Source organism: Rhinopithecus bieti, unplaced genomic scaffold (assembly GCF_001698545.2).
Source record: "Rhinopithecus bieti isolate Rb0 unplaced genomic scaffold, ASM169854v2 scaffold_41709, whole genome shotgun sequence".
NCBI classification, from domain to species: Eukaryota; Metazoa; Chordata; class Mammalia; order Primates; family Cercopithecidae; genus Rhinopithecus; species Rhinopithecus bieti.
In genome coordinates, this window is record NW_016817151.1 from 476,211 (window position 1) to 489,792 (window position 13,582).

General features: G+C 39.7%; 1 protein-coding gene across 1 annotated transcript in view; it reads left to right on the forward strand.

Annotated features, from left to right (window-relative positions):
- The first annotated feature begins 1,911 nt into the window (after positions 1-1,911).
- Positions 1,912-13,582, forward strand: part of SUGT1 (SGT1 assembly cochaperone of MIS12 kinetochore complex) — a 39,213-nt gene continuing 27,542 nt past the window's right edge. Inside the window, exons 1-5 of the mRNA XM_017855902.1 lie at positions 1,912-2,491; positions 2,579-2,636; positions 9,899-9,989; positions 10,789-10,858; positions 11,559-11,629. Of these exons, the coding sequence (XP_017711391.1) occupies positions 2,454-2,491; positions 2,579-2,636; positions 9,899-9,989; positions 10,789-10,858; positions 11,559-11,629 (328 nt within the window). The 5' untranslated portion in view covers positions 1,912-2,453. The remainder of the gene's footprint in view (positions 2,492-2,578; positions 2,637-9,898; positions 9,990-10,788; positions 10,859-11,558; positions 11,630-13,582) is intronic.

Sequence of the window (13,582 nt, forward strand, 5' to 3'; positions counted from 1 at the left end):
GCAAAAGTAGAAGCTGCTATGCTTTTTGTGCAGTCTGCAGAACCAAGAGCCAATTAAACATTTTTTCTTTATAAATTACCTAGTCTCAGGTATTTCTTTATAGCAATGCAAGAACAGACATACAGTACCACAGTTTTCCAAAAGGATTAAACTCTCACCAACAATATATGAAAGATATAGTTGCTGCATATCCTTGTCAATGCTTGGTATTGGAAGTCCTTTTAATTTAAGCCATTCTGGTGGTAGTTTTGGTATCTCATTGATTTCAATGTCCATAATATATGGAACTTCTTCTCATGTTGGGTCTATAGGTCTTGGAATTCACCCTTTCAGAGGCCATACATTTATGTGTATTGGTGCATGGCAGAGGCTGGTGTACACACATTAGTGCAGAGCCATAACTGGGGCATACCTGAGACTAACCCTATGGTCTAAGAAGAACCTATGTTTGGAGTCCTGGGCTAAGGAATCCAGGAGTAGCCAACCCAGAGATTCACTCCTTATCTATGAAGGACATCCACATCCCTGGCCCATATCTTAGGCTGTACAGGAAATCAAGGCCCTTTGTTTTTGGGTTCAATGGAGGTTGCTAGAAGGAGGGTGCTAAGTGAAAATCGTATACAGATTATATGCTTTTTACAAATAGTAGCAGTTCTCCAGGCCAGCCCATCACCACTGGACCACCCTTGTATGTAAGTCCTCAATAAACCTTGTCTCCTTCACTGGCTCTGCCTCTCTTCTTACAGTGCCATCCCAATTGGAGTCAGTGGGTCCAGAAGAACAATTGGCCATTTAGATAACATCTGAAAATTAACCAGTGTAATTCACAGTAACATTAAAAAATACAAATGAACATTTAAATAAAGGCAGAAAAAGCACTTGATATTCAATGCTTTCCTCCTGATGTTACGACCAAGACAAGGAAGTCCATTATCACTATTTTTACTCAATAGTGGAAATACTAGCCAGCAACAAAAGGCAAAAATAAATACAAATAAAAGGTATAAAGGTTACAGAGAAGTTAAACCATCTTTATTCGTGGATTGCAAGATTTTGATCGCAGAAATTCCGAAAGAATCTAGAGTATTACAAGTAACAAGGGAACTTAGCAAGATGCTTGAATATAAGATCAGTATGTAAAAATCAATATTGTTTATTCTTACAACGAGCAGAATATAGTCAAAATGCCATTTAACAATAAATCTAATGAAAGATATGTATGATCTCTATACTGCAATCTATCCAAGCACAGCTGCATTATTAAAGAGCACTTAAATAAATGGTGGGGTAGAATGATACTCATGGATTGAAGGACTTAATGTTAAGATACTAGTTTTCCCCAAACAGATCTACAGATTCAATGCAAGTCCAGTAAAAATCCCATTTTTTTTTAACCTAATTCCAAAATTCACCTAGAAATACAAAGGTCGTAGGATAAGCCAAAGCAATCTTGGGAGAATAAGTTACAGGACTTAAAGATTTATTGTAAAACTACATTAAGTTAACACAGTTTGGTACTGGTATAAAGTTAGACAAAGACTACTCCCTCTCGCTCCTCAATCTGCCCCCATCCCTGGAACGTGCTGGCAGCTTTCTCCATCCGATCTGCAAGCGTAAAGAGCGTTGAGGAAGGGCTGACCGACAGGCGTGGGAAACAAAGCGGCACTGAGATAACTTCAGGCCACCTTCCTCCCGTCAGTACCTTCGGATGGAAAAGGTTTCCCTTCTTGGTCTGGGAAGCCCACTAAGAAGAAATCCTGGGCTGTGGCGTTCTGGGGAAGGGCCGCCTGGCGCGTTGCCCCAGGAACCAGAAGGCTTTTCGCCGCTATTAGGGCAGAATGACTTCCGGTGAGTCCCAGCAGTTTAGGATTCCCAGCCCAAATATCGCGGGAATCCATGCGTCATCCGGGCCTCTGCTCCCGGAAGAGACCACGCAGCCGCGAATGAGGTAATGGAAGTGAAAGGACTTGGCTACCTGTGGCAGCCATGATAAAAACTAGGGAAAATGGAAGCTCGAAGTAGCTTGCGTTATTAACGGACATACAAACGCCCCTAACCGCCACACGTTCCTGAGGGATGACAGTACGTTACAAAAGTGCTTCTAAACTACTACTGAAAGCTCCGTGGGAGCGCCCGCTGGCGTGGGCGCCGTAGAAAGAAGGGAGAACGTGTACGCCCCAGGCATCAGTAACCATGGCTGCGAGGGGCGGGGACTGGGAGCACTAGTCCAGGGCCGGGGAGGGGCTGGGAGGAATAGGTCCTCCACCGTCCCGGCCGGCCCCGCGCTGGCGTGTCGCCTCCCTTCCGGCTAGCGGCACGCTGCGTGGCTGCTCGTTGGCTATTTAGGACGGAAGCTCAGTTGGTGTTTCTCCAGAAGTTTCCCCTTTGGGCGGTGGTGGAGGTGGTAACTGCGATAGTAGCAACTCCGGCGGCAGTAACAGTGACTACGAGGGATGGCGGCGGCTGCAGCAGGAAGTGCAACATCCCAGAGGTGCGTGTTTTTCTTTCCCTTTGCTATTTATTTTATCCCCCATTCCTTGGCTAGTGAGCCCTGCTGAAGTCCTTGTTTTCCTGACAGGTTTTTCCAGAGCTTCTCGGATGCCCTAATCGACGAGGACCCTCAGGCGGCGTTAGAGGTGAGAGAGCCCATTTCTGCTTCCTCCACTCTCTTTAGGAGAACTGGGCCACTTCGGGGCCCGGCTGACTCGCCTTCTCCCAGCACCGCCGGGCAGGGACCCAGACTCTTGTTGATGCTGCGTCTCAGCCCCGGTGTTGAGATTCTCGGTCTCCTTTCTGTGTTCCACGGTAGCCGCGTTACCCTAGACGCCTATCTCGCCCTTTCCACTCCCTACAGCTCCTGAGAAAAACCTGTATTTCTTGGGAGCATGGTTGGCGTTTGTAGTTGGGCTGAAAGAATTTTTTTTTTAAATTGGCATTTATGACTAGAAGAGAAAAGTGGGTTCTGGGCTGGGCTGAAAGGATTTTGTTTTAAATGACATTTATGACTAGAAAAATGGACTCTGGGCTCGATGAAGTTAATTTTTTCGTTTGACAGTCATTCTTGCCATTCTTATGTAAAAGTGTCGGTATGAAGTCAGTCTATTGGAGCAAAAACCTTTTCCCTCACGTCCCTGAAACTTTCCAGATGTCTTATCACAGTTCATTATTCACTCATTTGTAGATTCATCAAAAATTTTTTTTGGAGTGGCTGTGTGCAAAGGCGCTGATTGCTATGGGTTAAAGTCTTGGTTATATACTTAGCTAACCTAGAAATCACTTTTTGTAGGTGTACAGTGAAGACAAACCACAAAGCTGTAAAGGAATGTAAAAGAGCAAGAGTTAAATAATAAGAATTAAAGGAGAACCTAAAGATAAATGATGGTGTATGTCACAGAATTTAGCCAGGAGTTTGGTTTTTGCGTTACATCACAGAGAAGAGAAAACCTGTTTTGTTGTTACGTTTAACACTTTGAGGCAAGACAGCGTTTTTTCTAGCTATGACTTTTATAAGAAATGTGCCACATGGTACTAGAGCCTCCGTTGAGAAGATCTTTGAGCGGAGATCTGAAGGAACAAGGGAAATAACTTGGAACCTCTGGGGGAAGCATATTCCAGGCAGGACCAAGAGCCAGGATCCTGAGGTATGAGTGAAGTTGGCCTGTATGGGAAGCAACAAAAAGGCTCTTTTATTAGAGGGCCCATTTGATTAAGAGGTAAGGTTGGGCAGGAAACTAGGAGCCAGGTCCTATAAGGCCTTTTAGGGTCCAGGTATGTTTTTTTACACCTAAATATATAGACGTTTAGATACTGGGAGTAAGGCTTCTGGGATCAGTTTGGGGATAATGTTACAGAAAGCGCTGATAATTTTTCTCCATAATTCCTTGTGTTAGCTAGACAGCTATTACTTTTAATTTACTTTTGTTATTGTCCTGTTAGACCTAGTGCTTCGTTTGGAAATCCGCTTTATGTAATAGTTGCTTTTAAACAATATTAACATAATGAATTTTATTGTCACTTTTCATCTTCATTGTACTTTTAAAAATTTTTATGGAGGCATGTATGATATATGTAAATAACACAAATTTTAAGTCTGTAGTTTGACGAATTTTCACATATGTTTACACCACCAGATTAAGATACAGAGTATCTCCATTCATAATGCTCCTTCGTGCTCCTTCTGAGCCAGTAATTCTTACTGTCCTGCTGACTCTTGACCTCCATCAGAATCAATTAGTTTTGCTTGTTCTTGACTCATAAACAGAATCATACAGTAGGTGCTTTGTTGAATGTAGGCACTCTGTTTTTGCTTTAATCATTACGTGAGTATACATTCATTGTGTGAAGCAATAGTTCTTTTGCATTGCTGTGTAATATTCCATTGTATAAATATATGTTGTATAGATGTAAGTACAGCACAATTTATTCTAACAGTGGACATCTGGGTTTCTAGTTATTAGCTAGCATAAATAAAGCTTCTGTGAATACTCTTGTACGTGAATTTTGGTGAACACATGCATTTCTTTTGGTTGTATGTACCTAGAAGAAGAATTGCCTAGGATAGTCATGTGGCTAGCATTAGCACCTTGGTTTTAATGTGTGGCTCTTGGACCAGCAGTATTAGTATCACCTGGCAATTAATTAGAAGTGCAGCCAGGCACGGTGGCTCACGCCTGTAATCCCAGCATTCTGGGAGGCCAAGGCAGGCGGATCACGAGGTCAGGAGTTTGAGACCAGCCTGGCCAACATGGTGAAACCCCGTCTCTATTAAAATACAAAAAATTAGCCGGGCGTGGTGGTGGGCAGCCATAATTAGCTTCCCGCGAGGCTGAGGCAGGAGAATCGCTTGAACCCTGGAGGCAGAGGTTGCAGTGAGCTGAGATCATGCCATTGCACTCCAGCCCAGGTGACAGTGAGGTCCGGCCATCAAAGGCATTAAATCCCAGCACAGGGTTTTCAGTTTTATATGATCATGGAGATGTGTCAAGAATTTGGAGGAAGGAAAATGAAATTTTCTGAATTACAAAACCTACTTTAAAAGCAGAATAGATCGTTATTTGGAGGAGGAACAAGGGATAGTGGATAGCAGGAAGATGGTGGTGCTGACCGGATCGAAGAATGATATCTGCATTGAGAGCATGAAGGGGAGTTGTTTTATGTAAAATGCACTGGACTTGGTAACAATTGGAATATAAGGGATGTCTCCTGAGTTTCTGGCTGGGGAATGTAGTAGGAACTGGTGCCATTCATTTAGATAGCACTTAGGATGATAGCACTTAGAAGATTGCATTCAGCATTGGGGAATAGGTTTGAGGAGAGAAAGTAGTTTTAGGTTGTGAATATTTGTATATGAGTTGCCCGGGACATTTCAGGTAGTCTAGAGAAAACTATGTGCTGCTGTTGCTCAGAGGCACTGTCTAGGCTCAAAATAGACTTGAGTCATCAGCATGCATCAACACATATGTGAAGCCCCCCAGTAGTTAAGGAATCAAAGACTGTTTGTAGAGGGGAAGAAGCCTTAAGTACTGAGCCCAAGGAGAACATTAGTTTTAAGAGGCAGCAGAATGGTAAGCCGAAAGGCCTGGTTATTATTGTCAAGGGCCACAGAGAGATCAAGTCAGATAGGAATCAGTTGGATTTGATAAGGGGTTATTAGTGATTTTGAGAAGATGAAGACTAGAGAGGCAAATATTTTGTATTCTGTGGCAAAGGAGATGAAGTCAAAGTAGAGACCAGGGAAAGGTCTGAAAAAAAATCTGCAAGGAGAAAATCAATACTTTTCATTGAATGGTTACTGGATGCCACATACAGATCTAGGCAAGCCCAGCACCTTGCAGTCATCTTCAATTTATCTTAACATGTTCACCCATTAGCAAGTCTCGCTGTTTCTAATATGTTCCAACTTATCGTATTTCTCTTTGTCACCTCTGTGGCTAACATCCTTTTGTAACCTAGACTTAATGTAGTAGTTTCCTAAGAAGTCTCCATTTCCAGTCCTGATTTGATAATGTATTCACCATACTGCAGCCAGAATGACATTTAAAAAAATAGTAAATTGGACCATGCCCTTATAGTGAACTTTCCATGGCTTTCCATCACACCTAAGTTCCAAATTCCTTATACAGCCTGCAAACTACAAAGTGAGGGCCTTGAAGTAGCATCTTACAGCTTCTTTGCTCTCTTGGTTTGAGCCACACTTTCTGTTGATTGACTGTAACCCCATGTGATTTGAGGAACTTCTGTATATGTTGCTTTGTGAGAGTCACACTACTAGGTTAAAGCAAAGTCAATGATACATGTGGCTCTTGAAATAATTTTACCATTTAAGAAAACTACCAAATCCCTAGAGTTTGTAGTCAGTTGGCAGAAAATAAAAGTGTTCCTGCACTTGTCCTTGATCTCCCAAGTTGTGTAATCTTTTGCATCATTGGTTTTCCAGCTACCACACCTATATGTTGTGACTGCACAGGTTGAAAAGTTTCAGTCTCTAATGTTAACTCCTGATAGTTGACGTAGCCATCTATTAGTTTGTGTCTGGGCTTTGAATAGAATATTTAGTTGGGTTTTATTAGAGTTGTGTGCTATTGATAGAGACTAGAAGAGGGCCAGGTAAGCTTGATTGTGTATGTATTGATTGTCTTAACCTCCCTGAGTGCTAGATTTAACTTCTAGTCTTTTTTTATTGCACAGCTTCACATTTTCTAGGAATCTCAAATTCTATATGGTGTTTGAATCTTCTTCAGATTAGGAGGAGGAAATCTGTAGTGGTCAATATATAACAATTAAACTCTTTAGAATATATGAGCTGATAATAATGATCATTTATTGACTTCTGTAGACCGGGAACTAAATACTTTATGGTACACAGATACTACATTAGATTGTCTACTTTCGGGAGGAGGGACAAGAGAAGTGGGGAGATACTGATCCTTTTATAAGGAAAACTCCAAGATTATATCCCTGTTAGCTTTCCTCCAAATAGCTTCTGACAATAAGTTACTTGATTAAAATTATGTTTTAATTAGAATTTGATGGCTTTTACAAANAGTTTTGCTTGTTCTTGACTCATAAACAGAATCATACAGTAGGTGCTTTGTTGAATGTAGGCACTCTGTTTTTGCTTTAATCATTACGTGAGTATACATTCATTGTGTGAAGCAATAGTTCTTTTGCATTGCTGTGTAATATTCCATTGTATAAATATATGTTGTATAGATGTAAGTACAGCACAATTTATTCTAACAGTGGACATCTGGGTTTCTAGTTATTAGCTAGCATAAATAAAGCTTCTGTGAATACTCTTGTACGTGAATTTTGGTGAACACATGCATTTCTTTTGGTTGTATGTACCTAGAAGAAGAATTGCCTAGGATAGTCATGTGGCTAGCATTAGCACCTTGGTTTTTAATGTGTGGCTCTTGGACCAGCAGTATTAGTATCACCTGGCAATTAATTAGAAGTGCAGCCAGGCACGGTGGCTCACGCCTGTAATCCCAGCATTCTGGGAGGCCAAGGCAGGCGGATCACGAGGTCAGGAGTTTGAGACCAGCCTGGCCAACATGGTGAAACCCCGTCTCTATTAAAAATACAAAAAATTAGCCGGGCGTGGTGGTGGGCAGCCATAATTAGCTTCCCGCGAGGCTGAGGCAGGAGAATCGCTTGAACCCTGGAGGCAGAGGTTGCAGTGAGCTGAGATCATGCCATTGCACTCCAGCCCAGGTGACAGTGAGGTCCGGCCATCAAAGGCATTAAATCCCAGCACAGGGTTTTCAGTTTTATATGATCATGGAGATGTGTCAAGAATTTGGAGGAAGGAAAATGAAATTTTCTGAATTACAAAACCTACTTTAAAAGCAGAATAGATCGTTATTTGGAGGAGGAACAAGGGATAGTGGATAGCAGGAAGATGGTGGTGCTGACCGGATCGAAGAATGATATCTGCATTGAGAGCATGAAGGGGAGTTGTTTTATGTAAAATGCACTGGACTTGGTAACAATTGGAATATAAGGGATGTCTCCTGAGTTTCTGGCTGGGGGAATGTAGTAGGAACTGGTGCCATTCATTTAGATAGCACTTAGGATGATAGCACTTAGAAGATTGCATTCAGCATTGGGGAATAGGTTTGAGGAGAGAAAGTAGTTTTAGGTTGTGAATATTTGTATATGAGTTGCCCGGGACATTTCAGGTAGTCTAGAGAAAACTATGTGCTGCTGTTGCTCAGAGGCACTGTCTAGGCTCAAAATAGACTTGAGTCATCAGCATGCATCAACACATATGTGAAGCCCCCCAGTAGTTAAGGAATCAAAGACTGTTTGTAGAGGGGAAGAAGCCTTAAGTACTGAGCCCAAGGAGAACATTAGTTTTTAAGAGGCAGCAGAATGGTAAGCCGAAAGGCCTGGTTATTATTGTCAAGGGCCACAGAGAGATCAAGTCAGATAGGAATCAGTTGGATTTGATAAGGGGTTATTAGTGATTTTGAGAAGATGAAGACTAGAGAGGCAAATATTTTTGTATTCTGTGGCAAAGGAGATGAAGTCAAAGTAGAGACCAGGGAAAGGTCTGAAAAAAAATCTGCAAGGAGAAAAATCAATACTTTTCATTGAATGGTTACTGGATGCCACATACAGATCTAGGCAAGCCCAGCACCTTGCAGTCATCTTCAATTTATCTTAACATGTTCACCCATTAGCAAGTCTCGCTGTTTCTAATATGTTCCAACTTATCGTATTTCTCTTTGTCACCTCTGTGGCTAACATCCTTTTGTAACCTAGACTTAATGTAGTAGTTTCCTAAGAAGTCTCCATTTCCAGTCCTGATTTGATAATGTATTCACCATACTGCAGCCAGAATGACATTTAAAAAAATAGTAAATTGGACCATGCCCTTATAGTGAACTTTCCATGGCTTTCCATCACACCTAAGTTCCAAATTCCTTATACAGCCTGCAAACTACAAAGTGAGGGCCTTGAAGTAGCATCTTACAGCTTCTTTGCTCTCTTGGTTTGAGCCACACTTTCTGTTGATTGACTGTAACCCCATGTGATTTGAGGAACTTCTGTATATGTTGCTTTGTGAGAGTCACACTACTAGGTTAAAGCAAAGTCAATGATACATGTGGCTCTTGAAATAATTTTACCATTTAAGAAAACTACCAAATCCCTAGAGTTTGTAGTCAGTTGGCAGAAAATAAAAGTGTTCCTGCACTTGTCCTTGATCTCCCAAGTTGTGTAATCTTTTGCATCATTGGTTTTCCAGCTACCACACCTATATGTTGTGACTGCACAGGTTGAAAAAGTTTCAGTCTCTAATGTTAACTCCTGATAGTTGACGTAGCCATCTATTAGTTTGTGTCTGGGCTTTGAATAGAATATTTAGTTGGGTTTTATTAGAGTTGTGTGCTATTGATAGAGACTAGAAGAGGGCCAGGTAAGCTTGATTGTGTATGTATTGATTGTCTTAACCTCCCTGAGTGCTAGATTTAACTTCTAGTCTTTTTTTATTGCACAGCTTCACATTTTCTAGGAATCTCAAATTCTATATGGTGTTTGAATCTTCTTCAGATTAGGAGGAGGAAATCTGTAGTGGTCAATATATAACAATTAAACTCTTTAGAATATATGAGCTGATAATAATGATCATTTATTGACTTCTGTAGACCGGGAACTAAATACTTTATGGTACACAGATACTACATTAGATTGTCTACTTTCGGGAGGAGGGACAAGAGAAGTGGGGGAGATACTGATCCTTTTATAAGGAAAAACTCCAAGATTATATCCCTGTTAGCTTTCCTCCAAATAGCTTCTGACAATAAGTTACTTGATTAAAAATTATGTTTTAATTAGAATTTGATGGCTTTTTACAAACTTTTACTGACACTCAACATGTTTGTTTTTGTAGGAGCTAACTAAGGCTTTGGAAGAGAAACCAGATGATGCACAATATTATTGTCAAAGAGCTTATTGTCACATTCTTCTTGGGAATTACTGTGGTAACTTTTCTTATAAAGTATATTGCCCTTTTTAATAAGTTACTTACACATTTTACCCATGACAAATTAAAGGTTGTCTTTGAGAATTTTTAAATTGGTCTTTGATACAAGGTAAAGTAGCTCAAATGTGACAGACATGTTGAGCAACACCCATTTAAATTTTATGGATGTCGCTTTTTCCTTCATTGGGTGGAGAATGTATACAGATTTCATTCATAGTTATTGGGTATGCTGATAAAAAATAGCATCACGTTTAGTATTTGACAGAGTATTAAAATGAAATGCTTGTTTGTATTTATGAAAAAGAATGTGACCAGGCATGGTGGCTCACACCTGTAATCCCAACACTTTGGGAGGCCAAAGCAGGAGGATCACTTGAGCCCAGGAGTTCAGGACCAGCCTGGGCAGCATAACAAGACCACCTATATTTAAAAAGTAATATATTTCTGTGTTTTGTAACTTTAAAAAATTATTCTGATCAAGAATCTGAATAGGGTAAAACTGAATACCTTGAGTAAAATTACGTAGACGATGTTAATGAGACAAGGAGGTGAATTTTGTGACACAGCTGTATTCATTGACTGAAGAGCTTTAAGAAGGAAGCTAAATGTTAAGCCAAAAGGAAGATACAAGAGTAATAATTTATTTGAATTCTATCTTGTATTAGCTTTTCCTAATTTAAAACCATTTGGCACTTGTACCAGCTTGAAAACTTAGAAATCTAAAACTGATTCATATGTTATATGTATTGGCTAGGATCTGTAAATAACTGACTAAAAACCCGTCTTTTTCTACATAGTTGCTGTTGCTGATGCAAAGAAGTCTCTCAAACTCAATCCAAATAATTCCACTGCTATGTTGAGAAAAGGGTATGCAATAGCTACTCTTCTTGTTGAGCTTCGTATAGATAGTAGGTGTTTAATTTGTTGAATGAGTTCATTGCAAGCTTTATATAAGTTGTAAAATTCTGTATTTATACATTATATAGCAGAGATATGATTCAATTTTAAATACAACTTATGGTTCTATTATTTTGTTAACCATAATATGTAATATGAGATCTATACTTAGTAAATTTTAAAAGTGATGATTGAAGTAATTGAAAGATATAGATGAAGCTGATAGATTTCACATTCCTTTTTTTTTTTAAATCATTTAGAATTTACTATATTTAATTTACTGGACAGCATCCTATTCAGCCAAGCCAAATAGGCGACATTTGATGCTGTGAAAGCTCTATATCTGTGTACTTTATATCCCATCTTGTTTCTGTTGATAAGTATAACTATTCTTTAAGAAACTTCTTTAATTCCTTTGTATAATTATATTTTGGAGTAAGCAAGTCTGTACAATTAAAGTCAGATTCCTTCTGAAGTGAGTTCCAAAATTGAATTTTACTAGGAATTGTACTAGATGTTAAGAGTATATTAGAAAGTCTTGGTTTATTAACATATACTTAAAATAAATTTTTCATTTCAACGGTAGAAAATACTAAGTTTTTTTATTTAGAAAAAGGCTATTTTCCGGGTTTTTTGTGTGTCTTAATTTGTTTTAAATACATTCATGCAGAATATGTGAATACCATGAAAAAAACTATGCTGCTGCCCTAGAAACTTTTACAGAAGGACAAAAGTTAGATAGTAAGTATTAAAAATTATGCTTTAATAAACTTATCTATTTCTGTCTTAAATTCCAAAGCTGAATTTTGGTAATGTTAATTTCAGGTTAATTGTAGAAACCCAATACCTGTTTTTCTCATCTTAATTACATTTCACATTGATTGCAGATATGAGATCACTTAAAATTGATTAAATTAGCCTTTTGGCATTTAAATCACAGATGAACTTTACCATTAGAAGTAAAAAACTATGGAAACACTTACGTTGTCTCTACTTGGTCTGGCTTTTTTTTTTCTAATGGAGAAGTGAAAGTGTAATTTGCCTTCTTGGTCAGAAGTCTGTTCATTTTACGTTAATCAGATTGCTGAGATGTGAAATCTTAACATTAAAGGTTTTTATGGAGAAGTGAAGTGTATGTTTGATTAAATTATGAGAGGGTACAGAAGGAACACAGTTTTGAGAGTATTGTGACTTTTAATGTTACCTTTTTGAGGGGAATGTATGAAAAGTATCACAGTGGTATGGATATCTGGACATATAGAAATTGTGAGAGCCAAGAATTTTAAATCTGAAAATACTAAGAGGTTGTGAGTAATCTCAGAAAATTGGAAACTACATAATCCTACTTGTACTATCATTTTATCTTTATGTTATGATAGAGTTTTATCACAGTTCTCTTAAAGAAGTGGTTCTTAACTGGAAACAATTTTGTTTCCCAGGAAACTATGCCGTGTCTGAAGAGATTTTTGATGATCATGAATGGTGGAGGGGGATGTACTACTGACATCTAATGAGTGTAAACCAGGGGTGTTACTATATGTCCTATAATGCCCAGGACAGTTCTGCCTAACAAAGAAGTATCTGGTCCAAAATGTCAGTAGTGCTGAAAATAAGAAACTTCACTCTTAGTGTTTTATGTTACATTCTTACTCTACTGTTTTGAATATTTGCTTTTCTGTTGTGTACCTATTCAGAAAAAAGGATTTTAGCAGTGATTATGCAAATGGAGGCTACAAATTAAAAAAGGAGAGGTCTGGGTGGTAAGGCTTATTCTCAAATTTGCTTATCCCAGTTTTGGTACGTGAATAATTAGGGCTATTCAGTCAGCAAACAGGGCATCTGCACTCTTAGCAAATTCTAGAGTCAAGTTATGTAGTGCTTTGATACTTAGCAAATTCTAGAGTCAAATTATGTAGTGCTTTTATACATATGTGAAAATCCTGAAGAAACATGAGTCATACCATTCTCTACATTTTCATTTTTCTTTCTTGTTTTAGCGAGAGAGCGTCTCATTCTGTTGCCCAGGCTGGAGTGCAGTGGTGCGATCTCGGGTCATTGCAGCCTCCACCTCCTGGGCTCAAGTGATTCTCCCACCTCAGCCTCCTGAGTAACTGGGGCTACAGGCACATGCCACCACACCTGACTCATTTTTGCGTTTTATTTTTTTCAGAGATGGGGTTTCGCCACGTTGCCCAGGGTGGTCTTGAACTCCTGGACTCAAGTGTTCTGCCTGCCTTGGCCTCTGAAAGTGCTGGGATTACAGGCACCAGCCACTGTGTCTGGCCCCTAAGTTCTTTTCTTGAGTAAGATCTTAATATCATGCCATTGACATTTATTTTTTAGTTATTTCAGAGGTGGTCTTCAGAAGAGGACCTGTTTGGTAAAATTGCTATTGAGGATATTTCACTTAAAAATAAATTTGTCGGCCAGGCACGGTGGCTCAAGCCTGTAATCCCAGCACTTTGGGAGGCCGAGACGGGTGGATCACGAGGTCAGGAGATCGAGAGCATACTGGGTAACACAGTGAAACCCCGTCTCTACTAAAAAATACAAAAAAACTAGCCGGGCGTGGTGGCGGGTGCCTGTAGTCCCAGTTACTCTGGAGGCTGAGGCAGGAGAATGGCATAAACCCGGGAGGCGGAGCTTGCAGTGAGCTGAGATCAGGCCACTACACTCCAGCCTGGGCGACAGAGC